Genomic DNA, 17,500 nt, shown 5'->3' with positions numbered 1-17,500 from the left:
TTTCTCAATAGAAAACCTAATATAGCTGTGCATGGTGGCACACACCTGTAAACCTAGTGACTGGGGAGGCTGAGGCAGGAGGATCGCAAGTTCAAAGCCAGCCTCAGTGACTTATCGAGGCCCTAAGCGACTCAAGAGAGACCTTGTCTTAAAATAAAACATAAAAAGGGTTGAGATATGGCTCAGTGGTTAAGCATCCCTTTGGTCAATTCCTGGACTAAAAAAAAAAAAAACCAAAAAACACACCAACTACATTGCTTTGATTTTGAATTCTTAAAAATGTATATCCATATGAATTTTCCCCATCCCTACAGTTTGGAAAACTCCTTTGTAAAGTGTGCCTTATACTAAATATGTCTTTTTTTTAGAAGCTAAAGGACCAGGCAGCATTGATGTAGTTGAACTGGAGTGACTTCAAAGCAGCTCCTTGTCCACTGACCCATAACTATCCATTCAGCTACGTGATACTTTACACCATCAAGTATGAGTTCCCTTGGGAACTTTCATTAAGAACCTAAAGTTCTTCCCTTGGAAGTTTGCTCTTTTGTGTTTTTTTTTTTTTTTTTTTTTGTTGTTATTTTATCAAAACAATCTAATGGTTGGGTGTGGTGGCACATAGCCAGAGACTTGGGAGGCTGAGGCAGGAGGATTACAAGTTGGAGGCCAGCCTGCACAACTTAGCAAAGCCCTTTCTCAAAGTAAACATACATAAAAGGGCTGGAGGTTTAGTTCAGTAGTACAGTGCCTCTGGGTTCAACCCCCCAGTACCACAAAAAACAGACAAAAGTAAAAGAAAACAAATTCAAGTGATCAACACAACAGAAATACATCAGAAGTTATCATCAGATGGACAGATGGCCAGGATTACTGCCTGGACGCTCTATGGGATGCCCAAGGCATGTCATTCTTCAGGGCTTGCTTACTGAGAAGTTGATAGGCTTTGAGCAAAGTTGCTTCCTGTGGAATTCCATCAATCTGTAGGTCCCATCATCCCCAAATGCATCTTTTATAAATTTATTTGATAATAAGGAAAATAAACACACAGATGAGGAAAATACTGAGCAAAAAAGATACATGGACATGCCCAGTTTAGCCTCATTTTTGTGTTGATATAAAAAGTGATTTTTACATTATATTATTAGACAAGTCACAGAAATTTAATCATCAGTTCTCCCAATATATTCTTCTCTTTGAGGCTGAATTCTGGCTAATGCGTTGCTAAACAAATCCAAGGCAAAAAGTTCACTGCGAACTCGCAGTGATTCAAATTTTGATTAAAAACTTAATTAAGATGAAATCTCCGTGTAGTTTTTTATTTGCATTTTCCTCCAAAATTACACTGAGATTTCATCTCACAGCAGTGAGAATGGCAGCCATCAAGAACACAAGCAATAATAAATGCTGGAGAGGATGGGGAGGAGAAGGAACACTTTTACACCGTTGGTGGGACTGTAAATTAGTACAACCACTATGGAAATCAGTATGGAGTTTCCTCAAAGACTAGGCATGGAACCACCCTACGCCCAGCTAGACCGCGTGTGGGTATTCATCGTGAAGAATTGAAGTCAGTATCCTGCAGTGACACATGCCCACCCATGTTGATAGCTGCACAGTTCTCAGTAGCTAAACTGTGGAACCAGCCTGGGTGTCAGTCAACTGATGAATGGCGACAGAAAATGAGGTATATATATATACACAATGGAGTTTTATTCGACCATAAAGAAGAATGAAATCATGTCATTTGCAGGAAAACGGATGGAACTAGAGACGATGATGTTAAGTGAAATTAGCCAAACTCAGAAGGTCAAGGGTTGTAGGCTTTCTCTCATAGGTGAGAGCCAGAGGGGTAAAGAAAGGTGGAGGTGGGGATCTCATGAAAAGCAGAGGAAAGGGACCCGAGGAGGGGAGGAGGGGACCCAGGGGAAGTGCTGAAGAGTGGCATTGGCCTCATTATCTGGGTAGATTGGTGCAGGCACAAACGGGTAACCACCAACCCCACCCTGTTCAGCTGCAGTGCACCCATAACAACGCGGAAAGAATTAACTGAAATTAAAGGTGTTTCGCAGCCTGACTCCTGCCCCGCGGTGACGCCTCCTCTTTGCCCCTTTCTGCTCCGCAGACGCCGCGTGGACGGTGGTGCGGCACGGTGGCCCAGACCAGGTGACCATCGGAGGCGGCCCCCGGGGGCACGCACGCTCCGTGACCTTCGCCTACGCGGCCAGCGCGGGGCAGCTGCGGGCGGCGGTGGCCCTGGCGGAGCGCTGTGAGCAGCAGCTGGCTCTGCGCTGCGGTTCCGGGCAGCCCGCAGACCCACGCGGTAAGGAGGACCCCGCCTGGGACCGCGCTGCAGGGCGCCCTCTCTCGGGACGGATGCTCAGCGCGCAGGACTAGGGACATGGTTTTTAATCAAAGAAACTGCTAATAACAGATGCCAGTTTTGATAATTAGAGGAGAGTGGGGTTTTAGGGTGGGTGAGGGCTAACAGTTCTTTCTGGAGGACCAATCTGCCTCCCCACTCTGCAAAATCTACCCCTCAATCCGCCTGGATCCCTCCCTTCAGATTGTCTCAGTAGGTGCACTCCCAGCCCCATAATTACTGAAGTTATTACAAGAGTTTTCCGGCTGGTCTCTCATCCATTTCCCCCAGGTTATCTAATAGACTATCTTCATCCTCAAAAATGCAGATTATCTCGAGGAAGCGCTGCTTGCATCATAACCTTCTGCTCTTAGGTAGATGTTTCTCCCTCCTTCTAGGGACTCCCACAGTCTCTTACTGAACCCTTTGATGCTCCCCAATAAAGTTGTTCTTTTTTTTTTTTTTAGCAAGTACTTTATTTTCATTAGTAAATACTGAGATTTGTCTTTCTTTTCTTTTTTTTTTTTTTTAGAAATTCAGCAATCTAAACTAGTGTAAGTTAGCAGCATAGTAAAGCCACTCTTAAAATTTTAATCTACAATCTTCTATTCAAATGCGTTGAAAGGTATTGGTGTGTGACTCTCAGGTGCAGATGTGTCCTTCAGAATCACTGTCACAGACCTGTACTGCCTCCCCTAATCCCCATGGCTCCTGGTCAGTTGGTCCCCGTGGAACATTCCAGACCACAGTTCTTCTCTGTGCCAGAAATTTCCTGCTACTTTCTCTGCTTGGATGGCCCCCTCCTGCCTTTCACCCTTGAATCTTACCTGTTGTTGTCTAGATCTATGCAATCCTCACTTGGGTCCCTTCTCAGAGTGATCTAGTCTCCTTTGAATGCCTATCTGCTGGTTCCGATGACTAAAAGAGCAAAGGACTTGTTTCATCTCACATCTAAGTTTGAAGTCCAAGTCTATTCTGTAGCATCTGCAGAAATTCAAGCAATTGCTTAATCTTTTTTTTTTTTTAAGAGAGAGAGAGAATTTTTAATATTTATTTTTTAGTTTTCGGCGTACACGGCATCTTTGTTTGTATGTGGTGCTGAGGATTGAACCCTGGCCTCTCGCATGCCAGGAGAGCGCTACCGCTTGAGCCACACCCCCAGCCCAGTTGCTTAATCTTTTGCATCTGTTTCTTCTTCAGAGACACTGAACTGATCTCAAGGAGTCCTACATAAATGAGATAAACTGCATAAAGTTCAGGAAATAAGTAATCCTCACTCCCAGCTCTGTAGTTTTATTCTCATTCCCAGCTCTCCAGGTTTTTATATTTATAGTTGTCATTACTAGGTTCAAGTATTTGTTAATTCATCATGGTGGAAGTTTAATCAGTGAGAAAGATGATTATAGTAAGCCAGACCAGGACTATGGAACAAAATATACTAGATAGTTTCCAGGGAAAGCCAGGCATGAGGAAGAAAGGGAACAAGTCACATGGGAGTGACCTCTAATGGAACCAGTAAACAATATTTCCTGATGTGTCAGTGAGCAAGCACAGTGTGCATGGACCAACCTGTACCCTGTGCACTACACAGGTGTGCACAAACCCTCCCAATGGGGTTGGTATTTAATTGATGCACTCGCCAGCCATTGTCCATTTGGTTTTATTTCTAGATACAAGATGAATTTGGAGAATGAATAATTAAAAGTGAAATAAGATGCATTTCTTAAACTACATTAGGAAAAATGTAGTGTCATTTTTCTCTGTCTTAGAGTTATTGTGGCAAAAGGGCCACTGGAAAATTTTAAATATAAACTTAACCCAGACAAACATGTAGAAAGAACCTAAACCTTTCAGAAGCTTCTGATTAGGGAAGAGATGACATAGAAGGGTAACATGGGTTGAACTTTCCTTAGGATGTGAGCTCTGATCTGCTTTGCATTATAATGTGTACAAGCAAGTTAGAAAGAACTTTAATCTGACGCCTTGCAACACTGTAAATGAAGTAACATTTGACTTTGCAAATGTCTTAAACCTGTAAATTATAATTTAACTGATCTGACGAACAGCCTGGGCTTGGAATTTTGAAAAAAATCTTCAGGTGATCTTTTGGAAACTACTGTGTTAGGGGCTAAAATAATTGAGAAAATGAAGTATTCTACTCCAGTCATTGAAAGTTTTCTGGTTTTCTTTTGAAAAAGAGCCTATAGCTTTCCCTTAGGATTTTATTGGTTTTTTAAATGAATTTTTAAAAATTTGCACCAACTGCACATTCATACACACTTGTGAGAAATCATCAAGTGAACCCGAGTACCTTTACCCAGTTCTCCCAGTGGTAATGTCTTGCAAAACTTCAGTGCAGTATCACAACCTTGTCAGTCAAGATACACAAGATTTCCATTGGCATGAGCCTCCTCTGGCTCAGTATCCACACCTGCTTCCACCTCCTACTCATCAGTGGTAACCCCTGGCAACCACTAATCCGTTCTCCATTTATTTTCCATTTGAAGAATGTTACATAAATGGAATCAGAAAGTAGAAACTTTGGGGATGGACTTTTTCACTCAGCATAATCCTCCTTGAGATTCATTAGAACGTTGTATCCATTATGAATCTGTGATCATCAGTGTCATTTTCCTGGGATCAAAATGGCCAAGATCGCAATTGTTGGGTAATTACATGGTTAATTTTATAAAGGAAAAAAAAAAGGTGCCCAAGTGGTTTCTAGGGTGGCCATACTAGTTTACCTTCCCCAAACTTCCACTTTATAAGACTTTGATTTCTTCCACATCCTCCTTATGCTTTAGCAAAAGTTTTACTTTTGATGAGGTCAGATTTATCGTTTTTTTCCCCTTTTATGGGTTGTACATTTGCTGTTAAGTCTAAGAATTCTTTCTCTAATTCTATATCCTAAAGATTTTAAAAAATTTTTTTCTAGTGGTTTATATTTTATAGAAAATATTTTATATTTTATGTTCCACTGTGGGATGATTTTTATGTGTGTGAGAGTTTGGCCCAGTTTCCCTAATGCCATTTATTGAAAGACTGTCCTTCCTCTTTTGAATTACCATTTCAACACTGCCAGATACCACTTGGGCATGTTTGTGTGGTGGGTCTATTTCTTGATTCTTTGTCTTCAAAATCTATATGTCTACCCTGCATCAATATCACAATGTCTTGATTAGTGTTTCTATGTAGTAGGTGAGAATTATTCCAACCACATATATTTTCAACTAATTTGCTTAAATGCCTTGGGGCATAATTGCTGGATCTTATGGTAACGCTGGTAAGCCTATTAAGCACCAAATTGTCTTCCAAAATGCCTGGGCCATTTTATATTCCAATCAGCAATAAATGAGAGGTTCTGTTGCTTTACATTATGGCCAGCATTTGAAAAGGTCAGTGTTTGAACTTTAACCATTCTAACAAGTGTGCAGTAGTATCCCATTATTGTTTGTGTTTGCCGTTTCCTAATAACATGTGATTTTGAGGGTATTTTCATATTCTGCGTTTCATCAATAGATCTTATTTTTTTTTCTGGTATCTGTTCAGATCTTTTGCCTCATTCTAATTGGGTTACTTATGGAACTATTGAGTTCTACAAATTATTTGCATGTTTTAGATACAAGTCTTTTATTAGATTAGTGTTTTTCATTTTAGAAGCTTTTTAGTTTTTAAAAAATCCACTTTATAAAATTATTTTCATTGATGAGACTTTTGCTGTTGCATCTAAAAACTCATTGACACACCCAAGATCAACTTGATTTTTTCCTTTTACCTTCCAGAAGTTTTGTTGTATGGCATTTTAATTTTGATATGAAAGGTGGACAGTGCCTCGATTCGCCTTGTTTTGCATGTGGATTGTTAGTTGTTCTAATACCACTTTTGCAAAAACTGTACTTTCCCCCATTGAGTTGTCTTTGATCTTTTTTCAAAGTTCTGTTGATTATCTGTGTGTGGATGTATATGTAGGTCCTCTATTCTGCCCCATTGATGGGTTTATCTACTCTTTTCCCAATGCCATGCTGTCTTGAGTATTGTGGCTTTGTAGTGGGTCTTGAAGCCAGGTGCTACCAGTCCTCCGACTTCATTCATCTTCAGTAGTGTGTTGGGTATTGTCAGTCTTTGCCTTTTTATGTAAACTTCAGAATCAGTTGTCAATATCCACAAAGGAACTTGCTGCGATTTTAATGAGGCTTGCACTAATCTATAGATCAGTTTGGGAAGATCTTAACACTTTCACACTCTAGTTCTTCCTATCCATGGACATGATATCTATCTCCATTTACTTAGATACTTTCTGATCTCCTTCTTCAGAATTTTATACTTTTTTTCCCATATAGATTATGTGCCAATTTTGTTAATTTATACCTAAATATTTAACTTTTAGATCTAGTGTAAAATATGTTGTGCTTATAATTTCATCTTCCAGTGGTATACTGTTTTATACAAGAAAGCAATCAACTGCTGTCCTGCCGTCTTGAGCTAAACACTTTCTAGTTGTAGATGTTTCTGCTGTTGTTGAGTTTTTTTTAGGGATTTTCTATATAGACAGTGATGCTATTTGTGAAAAAAAAAACAGTTTTAATTTTCCCTTTTAACTACATACTTTATTTCCTTTTTTGCTTACTACATTACCCAGAACTTCCAGTACAATGTGGAAAAGCAGTGGTGAGCAGTGATACCCTTTTCTCATTCCTAGTCTTCATGGGGAATTATCTTGTCCTTCACTTTTAGGACTGATGCTAACTGTAGGTTTCTTTTAGATGCTCTTCACCAAGTGGATGGCATTCTCTTGTATTCCAAGTCTGCTGACAGTTTTACTTATCACGAATGGCCATTGGATTGTATTGAGCACTTTTTCTTCATCTATTCATAGGACCATATGGTTTTTGTTCTTTAGCCTGTTGATGTGAGGAATGATGTTAATTAATTCCACGATGTTCAAGTCATATGTGGAAATAAATCCCACTTGATTATGAGGCATAATTATTTTTGCATACTGTTGGATCCAGCTGATTAATACTTTTAAAGATTTCAATGCCTATATTTAGGAGAGATTTTTCTGCAGTTTCTCTCTTTTCTTTTCTTTCTTTTTTTGTTCTGTAAAATGTTTCCTAGTTTGGGTATTAGGGCAATGTGGGCCTTTTAGAATAAGTTAGGAAGTATTCATTGTTCTGTTTCCTGAACACATTGGGGAGAATTGGTATCATGTTAGTTAGAATTTTCTGATGAAATTATCTGGGTCTGAACTTTCTGTTTTGGAAAAATTGTTGATTCTTGATTCATTTTACTTAATAATGAAATCTATCTTCTTTTCCCATAGATGCTATAACCGAGTCCTAGACATGGGTTGTTTAAAATAAGAAAAAATCATTGTCTCATATCTCTAAAGGCTAGAATTACAAAATCAAAGTGTCAACAGAAACCTGTGGCATCTATTGGTTTGTGGACAATCTTTGACATTCCTTGGCTTGTAAATTAATCATTCCAACCTCCCAACTTTACATGATATTCTCTGTGTGTATTTTCATATCATCTTACCTCTGTGTGTATCTAGCTCAGTGTCCATATTTACCTTTCTTTTAAAAATAAGACAAGTCACATTATATTGGAGCCTACCTTAATGATTTCATCTTAATTCAATTACCTCTACAAAGACCACATATTCAAGTTAAATTTTGAGGTATGGAAGGTTAAGACTTCAGTGTAACTTGTTTTGGGGATGTGATCCCACCCATAACATACAGCTGTCTAGATTATTCCTCCTTGAGTGAGGCTTGGTAGATTATGTCTTTCAAGCGGTTGATCCATTTCATATCAATAATCAAATGTGTGTGCATTGAGTTGTCCAAAATAGTCCTCTAATATTATTTGGATGTCCATCAGATCATTAGCAATGGCTTCTTTTTCATTTCCAATGTTAGAAATTTCTATCTTTCCTTCAACTCACTGATTGTTTCTTTTGCTAAGAAGAAGCTTCTTAGTTTGAATCCATCCCATTTATTGATTCTTGATATTAATTCTTGTGCTATAGGAGTCTTATTAAGGAAGTCAGGGTTTAATCCGACATGATGGAGATTTGGGCCTACTTTTCTTCTAATAGACATGGTGTCTCTGGTTTAATTCCTAGGTTCTTGATCTACTTTGAGTTGAGTTTTGTGCATGGTGAGTGAGAGGGGTTTAGTTTCATTTTGTTGCATATGGTTTCCAGTTTTCACACCACCATTTGTTGGAGATGCTATCTTTTCTCCAATGTATGTTTTTGGCACCTTTGTCTAAATATAAGATAACTGTAATTATGTGGGTTAGTCTCTGTGTCCTCTGTTCTGTATTATTGGTCTACAAGTCTATTTTGGTGTCAATACCATGCTGCTTTTTTTTTTTTTTTTTACTATTGCTCTGTAGCATAGTTTAAGGTCTGGTATAGTGATATCACCTGCTTCACTCTTCTTGCTAAGGATTGCTTTAGCTATTCTGGGTCTCTTATTTTTCAGATGAATTGCATGACTGCTTTTTCTATTTCTGTGAGGAATGTCATTGGGATTTTGATTGGAATTGCATTAAGTCTGTATAGTACTTTCGGTAATATGGTCATTTTGACAATATTAATTTTGCCTGTCCAAGAACAAGGGAGATCTTTCCATCTTCTAAGGTCTTCTTCCCTTAATGTTACATAGTTTTTGTTGTAGAGGTCTTTTGCCTCTTTCATTAAGTTGATTCCCAAGTATTTTATTTATTTATTTTTTGATGCTATCGTTAAAGGAGTAGTTTTCCTTGTTTCCCTTTCAGAGGATTTGTCACTGATATACAGAAATGCCTTTGATTTATGGGTGTTGATTTTGTATCCTGCTACTTTTGCTGAATTCATTTACTAGTTGTAGAAGTTTTCTGGTGGAATTTTTTGAGTCTTCTAGGTATAGAATCATATCATCAGCAAATAGTGCTAATTCAAGTTCTTCCTTACCTATCTGTATCCCTTTAATTTCTTTTGTCTAATTGCTCTGGACAGTGTTTCAAGAACTATGTTAACTATAAGTGTTAAAAGAGGGCATCCCTGTCTTGTTCCAGCTTTAGAGGGAATGCCTTCAATTTTTCTCCATTTAGAATGATGTTGACCTGGGGCTTAGCATAGATAGCTTTTACAATGTTGAGACATGTTTCTATTATCCTTAGTTTTTTCTAAGTTTTGAACATGAAGAGGTGCTGTATTTTGTCGAATGCTTTTTTTTGCATCTATTAAGATGATCATATGGTTCTTATCTTTAAGTCTATTGACGTGATGAGTCACATTTATTGATTTCCATATGTTGAACATTGCATTCCTGGGATGAACCCCATTTGATTGTCAAAATGTTATATTTTATCTTCATTTATTCTTTCTTTAATGCTCCTTCTTTCTTTATTTAGAGCTAATTTTCTAATCCATATCATCTATCCTCCTTCTGAGAAACTTTTTATTTTAACATGAATGGGGAATTGTAATGAAATTCTATATAAACTATGATAATTTCCCTCCAGTTCTGGGTCCTAACCAGTTAGCCTTCCTCTTTCCTCCTTTCAGAATCTCCTGTGGTTCTTCTTGTGTGTTATCTCCAAGGTTTATCATTGTGCTTAGTCAGAAGAAGCAGGAAAAGATAAGTCTACATCATCTGGAAATTCCCCTGAAGTCTTTTGATTGTTCTCTAGAACACTTTAAGACACTTGAGCAGAACCAAAGATATTTACTATCTCTCAAAAAATTATTTTTTACCACTCTACAGGGAGATTTCCAGGTAAATTCATCCTTGTGCACTAGGATATACACTTCAATCTAGGCAAGTGTAGAGGTGAAGGAAGTAATGTAGCATTTCTCAAAGTAGCATTTGGAGAAAAGAATATTAAATTTTCTGAGTATCTCTTATTTCCTAGTAACAAGCTTTCAATGTATTTTTAACAGGTTCTAGATATTTACTCCTCCATAAATTTCTCAGGATTGCTTTTATTTTTTTTAATTTCTTTTGGGGGGTGGGAGAGTGAAAGTGAGGATGATGAATGCAGAGATCTTACCTCTAAATGAATCATAATTGAGTTGTATTAAGCATTAAAGGCAGAACCTGGGATAAGTTCCAGATCTCAACTCAAGGCCCAACAATAACAACTTACAAATTTGAAAAACAGCACCAAATGACCAAGCACATTTGGGAAATTGATTGAAGCAATCCAATTCCATTTTCTTCATCCTTTAATTTTGGGATGACTGCAATTTATCTTCTCCTGCATCTTCCTCTAAGAGGGCCAACCTGCACACCTGCTTCTGGAATCATCTCAGGCTCACTGCAATGTGCATCCTGGTCCCCACCCCCAAAGCATGCCTGGTCTTAACATGTGGTTCTGTAGAGCTGAGACAGTGCCCAGCTCTGTCATCTGACCACAGCCAGGGTTGGGGAGTTGGCGCTGAACATCTGCACTGGGCAGACTTGGTCTCTCAGCATCATGTTCACTTGAGACTTGAGGAAGACCTATCCATGCGTTTATTTAGCCTCCAGATAAACAGTCAGGCCTTGTCATACAAGAAAAACACATGTCTCAAAAATATGTGTTAAGTCCTGACAGAGGGTGCCATGCCTTTCCAAAGGCCTAATGTATAGCAACTTTTCTTTAAAAAAAAAATGTGGGGCGATAGATCATTGTTTCTGTTTGACATTGAACTTGCTCTGGGAGCATTTGTCATCTCAGACAGATTCATCCTGGGTATATAAATTACTCTTACTCTTGTTTTGATGGCAAATGTTTTTTGAATGTTATTTCTATGGAAAATATGTGATATCCATGTACAAGTAAGTTAAGGACTCATTTCCTAATAAAATAATAATAGATGATGGGGATTATTTAAGCCTAGATATTGAAACACTGAGGGGAGAAACTTGGCCCATATATTTGGAGAAACCACATTTTTATTGGCAGGGGTAAAATATAGCTTCTGAAGTGAAGTGTATCTTTCTTCTCTTACACACACACACACACACACACACACACACGCATTTTAGACCTGGGAATAAAGGGAACTATTTTGGAAGGGGCGGGGGGGGGGCAAAATAGATGTCACCTTTCTCATACTTGTCTTTCAGATGGAACGCCACTGAGCTGGTGGGCTAGAAGAACCAATGGAACCCACACTTACTGGGGAGGTTCTCTGCCAGATGCACAAAAGTGCACTTGTGGACGAGAGGGGAGCTGCCTGGACTCTCAGTATCACTGCAGCTGTGACGGTGACCAGGATGAATGGTGATTTCCACATGCTGTCCCTGCACGGAAATGTAGTTTTTATTCCTCCGTTATGCATAGTTAATTACACAGCAGGCATATCGGAACAAATAAGTAATTACATGATGCTCAAGTAATTTAAAAGTATAAGTTTGGATGAAATACCTTCAGTTAATCGAAAGATTAAATTTATGACCAAAGATTCACTATTTCACTGTGAATACCAGATAATGTGCTTTTTATTCTTCTTCAATTGGAAGCAATTGGTAAGTCTCCCACTAAACTAGAATTCAAGTGTCTGTCTCTGAAGTTCAGTTTAATTGAGCAATCTGGCACTCATGGCAATAATTCAGAAGGTGAATTCCTCCAAAGCTTTGTCTTAAATATATTTAGGAGATAACACTATATATTTCTTAGGAATTTGTGAGTAAACATTAACATGGGAACTCAATTAACACGATGGAACTCCAAGAGGTTTTGAATAAAAGGAATCAACTATATCCCCCACCCATTTAGCTCCTGTTTGATGTAGTCAGGAGCTCATTTAAAGCAGTATATGAAAAAAAGATAATTAGATAGCACACCAATTAAAGCAAGACTTTTTCATTAAATTTCTACAGTAATTCCAATATACCAAACATTTAACATAAAATACACATATGTAAAAGGCACTCTAATAATGTAAAATGTTAAGCTATGCTCCAAGTCAATCTATAGGTATACATTTATAGTAAACATTGTTCAAGAGTCTTTTATACATTCTCTGAAATATACATACATCATAGAATTCAACTTCTCCAAAAATCCATAAGTTATTTTGCTAGTTAGGATGATCCCTGCAGCTGTATATAATATTGTTTTATATTTATTATTATTATTTTATATTTTTGTCTTAGGACTTTTGTTTAATTATTATTCAGGGTAGATAGAAATCAAAACATAAGATAGTTTAAACATATCCAGATGTGCAACTAACCCCAGTGAATGCAAGGCCACTTTGAAGAGACTGTCCATTTTGAAGTCAGACATTAGGCATTATCATATTATATTTTTTAAAGAAACCATAGCTTGTTCACAGAAGAGAACATAAGCACCCAGTAAAGTTGAAGGTAAAGGGGTGAGACATTTTTACCAGGTAAATACAAATCAAAAGGAAGCAGGTGTAGCTGTATTAGGTCAGGCAAAGACAACCACACCATTGGGGATAAAGTTGGACCCTATATGATGCTGAGATTTGTTCATGAGATGCTCCAACAAGTCTCATATGCACCATCAGAAGAATATCAAGAAAAAGAAGTATATCAAGAAAGAATTAGCAAGGAAGCAAAGGGAAATAGAAAAATTATTCAAAACGCTGGAAGATTTCAACATGACTTGGGAGAATCAATAAGTGAAACAGACAAGAGTATTTCAAAACTAAAGTTAAGAAAATTGACATTGCAACCATTCATTGTAGAATACACAAAAGCTCATCACATGCCAGTTACAAACACACACACACACATACACATATACACACAACAAACAAGTGATGAAAAGCTTGTAAAAAAGGAAACAAAGCTGCCATCATTACCTACCAATGACATGATTGCCTACACAGAAAATTGAAGGTAATATAATGAAATACTATTAGGATGAATGAGAGTTCAGTTGATACGCTGAATTTGTGATCAATCAGTATTGAGAAATTACTTGAATATCTATAAAAGCATAAATTAATTAACACTGCAAGACTTAATTAAAAATGATTTGCTATGTTACAATGTAAATTTCTTTAGAATGTCTAATACTTTTATCTTAAAAATTATTGAGATTTAGAAGACAAATAAATAGATTGATTTACTACTGTCATAGATTCTATGAGTCAGTAGTAGCTTAAAGCAGTAGTCCTCAATCAAGTATGCTTTTGATCCCCTGGGGAATGCTTGTTTTATCTGAAGACAGTTTTGTGGTCACAAAGGAAGGAATGTTTCTGTGTCTTTAGTAAGTGCTAAAGGCCTTGGGAGGCTGAAGCAGGGGGATCCAGAGTTCAAAGCCAGCCTCAGCAACTTAGCGAGTCACTAAGCAACTCAATGGGACCATGTCTCTAAATAAAATATAAAAAGGTCTGGGAATGTGGCTTAATGATAAAGCACCCCTGGTTTCAATCCCTAGTACAAAAAAAGTGCTAAATATTCTACAATGCACTGTACAACCCCCATGGAGCAGTCCAAATGTCAATAACACTGCTATTGAGAAGCCCTCTTTTAAAGATGTCATTTTTCCAAATTATTCTATAAACGTCGTGGGATTTCTAACAAATGCCAAGTGTTTTACTGATTGGCATGGATTGCAACAAGTGGATTTTCAAATCCATATGGAAACTCAAAGAATAAGCAAGATGATTTTTAAGATGAAGATCAAGATGATGAGATGGGTCCTAGCACATATCAAGACAAATTGTATTACGATAGTAATTAATTAATGCAGGCTGAATTGGCCAGGAGAGAGGCAAGAGGTCAATGAAACAGAAGTTGAAAAACTGGAAAGATTTTAAGATTAGTTGTGGACCATGATAAGTATTTTATTACTAACCTAGTTATTAAATGTTGAGGTGGACTCAACATTTTTCCTTTTTGGCTTTTTCAACAACCCCCCAAATGTATAGCTCTACTTTGCATCAAATCAAATCTCTTGGTAAACAATTAATAGTAGTTCTTAGAAGTCATGGCATTTCTTAGGAAAGCGTAACTTCTAGAACAATGGGAACTTTCAAGCAAAATGTCTTTGAAAGTTCTCTTACTGAACTTTTAATAGTACTGGAAGGGGTTATCATATCTAGAAATATATTCTTCCCATGTTTACACTACCTAGAGGCTCAGTATTCCTTATCTGAAATGCCCGGGATCAGAAGTGTGTCCGATTTTGGATTTGGGGAATCTGGAATATTTGCAAATACTTAATGAGATATCGCAGGGATGAAACTCAAGTCTGAACCCTGTATATTCACAGCCTAAAGGGACCTTTATACAATATTTTTAATGTATCTTCATTTTGACTTTGACCATCACAAGAGGTCTTGAGTGGAGTTTTCCACCCATGGCATCATGTTGGGGCTCAAAATGTTTTATATTTTAGAGGTTTTCCCATTTTAGGTTTTCAAATTAGGACTATTTTACCTGTAGTATATATTTCAGAAAATAATAGGGAAAAAAGAAAAAAAAAAACAAGTCCCAGTTGCTGAAGAAATTTTAAGGAAGTCTGGTAACCATGGCAAATCTTCAATCATCTATATAAATCTGCAAAGGTTGAGATCTGCCTATACCAACAAAAAATTGATGAAAAATGTTAGCCATTTTTCATGATTGACTGGGAGCTCTCCAAAATAATGGGGGAGGGGGAGACTTAGTATCTCCTCCAGTGCAACTGAGGTGCCCTACACAAGCTGTCACCTTACACAAGCTCAGTATTTTGCATGCAGCATTAAACATCAAGAAGTTTGGAGCTTCTATGCAAAATGAGTTTTTAAAATTCCAGCATCCTTCATAAATAGCTCATAGAAGTACAGCTCCCCTACTAAGCTACCTTGATGAGATGGCGATTACCAGCATGGAAATGCTGTTTTTGATGCCTGCTGTGTCCATACACAGTCTCCTAAGCTGACCTACCCTGTTTCCTAGGAGAACGTTTCTGCTTGTCAACCATCAGTCCACTCCAGAGCTAAATGATGGTGACACTTCATAACTCATGCTCTGTTCTTTGCACAAACATGAATAACTAGGTAAGGTTATGGGATGTTAGTCTGGATATGAGAAATAATCTTTCTGCATCACTAAATATTTCACATATTGCAGAGTACCTGACTTACCTTAATTGATATCTCTTTTATGCATTACAGATTACTTCATTTATTTACATGATGAACATCTTAATATAGCCATTTTCTTTTATTTCTATCTTTTCCAATTTCAAGCTTTGATACCTGAAGTCTTTAATAAAAATTTACGAAAACTTTATTTTTGCCACTATGAAAGGACTTACATGATTTGATATTAATTATTCTGATCTTTGGCCATAAATCCAAGCCAAGGAAGGTTTTAGAAATGAGTGACTTAAGGACAAGAGTATTTATGAGATTCTATAGAGATTCTAGAGCAGGATGAGGAACCAGAGTAAGGGTGCTTTGTCTCTGAATCAGAATACGTACACAGTTGAGTGACACAAAATAAACATAAACAGGTTGCAAAAGAAGAGATTAATGCCATTATTTTGGACAGAGAGAATAGGAGTGGCACAGCTGTGACCAGAACCCCAGGCCCTCCCAGCGCCTGCTCCAGACCTGCTTGTATTTCTCAGTCACTCACACTGGAAGATGTTGATGACCATAACTATGGTTGGAACCTAGTGCCCAGTGGGCTGTGTACTCAGGGGCACACACTGTATTTTTCCCATGCGTCCTCAATGCCTCACTCAGGGTCTGATCAATGTTTGTCCACTGGATGGCTGGGTTCAGCATTTCACAGAACTTTCACGTACATTAACCTGTGTATTACTTATAAAAGTATTCTATTTAATTCATTTTGATCTGTAGGTTTAATTTTACAATTTACAAATTTATTGAGGGAAGAAATACACAATAACCATAAGAGGATTTCAAATATTTAATGGTAAAATTCTGTGAAGATCTAAATCTGTAACTATTTATATCTGTAATTGATAATCACTTGAGTAGTATCCTGAGACTAATTTTTAAAGAGCAGTTATATGCTTGATGATCGTGAAAACACTATCCCGTGCTTGCAAAATGACCCCCCTTCTTGATTTGCCCCTTTTATTCTCTGTGTTCGGTGAGTTCAGGAATTGGCAAATGGATCAGGAGTTGCTAAACTACTGCTGTGAGTCACATCTGCCCACTTACCTGTTATTGCCTGGCCCATGAACTAAGAAATATTTTACATTTTTAAGTAGTTGGAAGGAAGAGTGTTTTATGACACATCAAACTTGTTACGAAGTTCAAATTTCAGTGTCCATAAATTTTGATCACCCCACAATCATGCCCATCATTAGTGCCTGTGGCTGAGCTGAGTAGTCGCAGAGGCTACGTGGCCTGCAAAGTCACAATCATTACAGAGAAACTTTGATTTCAATTTTTAACAGTTTCTGTGCTCTCAAGATGCCAAAAATGTTTGTAAGTGTTCCATTAAGTCCTGAAATGTTAGATTCAAATAAGAGATCACAGGTGACTCTGTGTGTGTGTGTGTGTGTGTGTCAACTGGAGTCATCTTAAAGGTCCCTTTGTTGTTTTCTAGGACCAGTGACATCACAGTCTTTTCCCAGAAGGAGTACCTGCCAGTCATTCAAGTGGTGATGACGGACAGGGGCCGACCACCCTCTGAAGCTGTGTATACGCTGGGACCTCTGTTCTGCCAGGGGGACAGTAAGTGCTGGCAGGAGAAAAGCTTTCTTTCTATAATAACATACTGTGATTATTTAAAAAAAAGTAAGTAAGTGCCCTTATTTTGGCAGGAGAGAAAATTCATGGTAGGGACCAGAGCAGGTATCAGAAAGCCTCCTGCTCCTCAGCTTTCTGTGGCTGTGACCAAAGATCTGAGATGAAAACCTTAAAGGGAGAAAGGTTTATTCTGCGTCACAATTTTGGAGGTTGGGTCCATGGTCACTTGGCCCTTTGCTTGGACCTGTGGTGGCACAGGGCATCATGGTGCGAGACAGAGTCAGAGGGGGCTGTTCATCTTGCTGCAGCTGCACAGCAAAGAGACAGGAAGGGGCCAGGGCCCCAGTACCCCTTTGCGGGCACACACCACGTGATCTAACCTCCTGCACCCAGACCCACCCATAAAGACCTCCCAATAGTGACCCAGGCTGGGCACCCATGGGCCTTTGGGGGACATTCTAAATCCACTC

The 17,500-nt window shown here is 38.1% G+C and overlaps 1 protein-coding gene across 2 annotated transcripts in view; it reads left to right on the top strand.

Annotated features, from left to right (window-relative positions):
• The window catches only part of LOC144249994 (contactin-associated protein-like 3), a 142,262-nt gene that overhangs the window by 94,169 nt on the left and 30,593 nt on the right, over nucleotides 1-17,500 (top strand). For both annotated transcript variants that reach the window (XM_077792302.1, XM_077792301.1), the window contains exons 11-13: nucleotides 2,120-2,317; nucleotides 11,464-11,620; nucleotides 16,888-17,015. In XM_077792302.1, coding sequence (XP_077648428.1) covers nucleotides 2,120-2,317; nucleotides 11,464-11,620; nucleotides 16,888-17,015 — 483 coding nt within the window. The remainder of the gene's footprint in view (nucleotides 1-2,119; nucleotides 2,318-11,463; nucleotides 11,621-16,887; nucleotides 17,016-17,500) is intronic.

This window comes from Urocitellus parryii, chromosome 13 (genome assembly GCF_045843805.1).
Source record: "Urocitellus parryii isolate mUroPar1 chromosome 13, mUroPar1.hap1, whole genome shotgun sequence".
NCBI lineage: Eukaryota > Metazoa > Chordata > Mammalia > Rodentia > Sciuridae > Urocitellus > Urocitellus parryii.
Note: the sequence above shows the minus strand (reverse complement) of the source record. Positions and strands in the feature narration are given on the sequence as shown.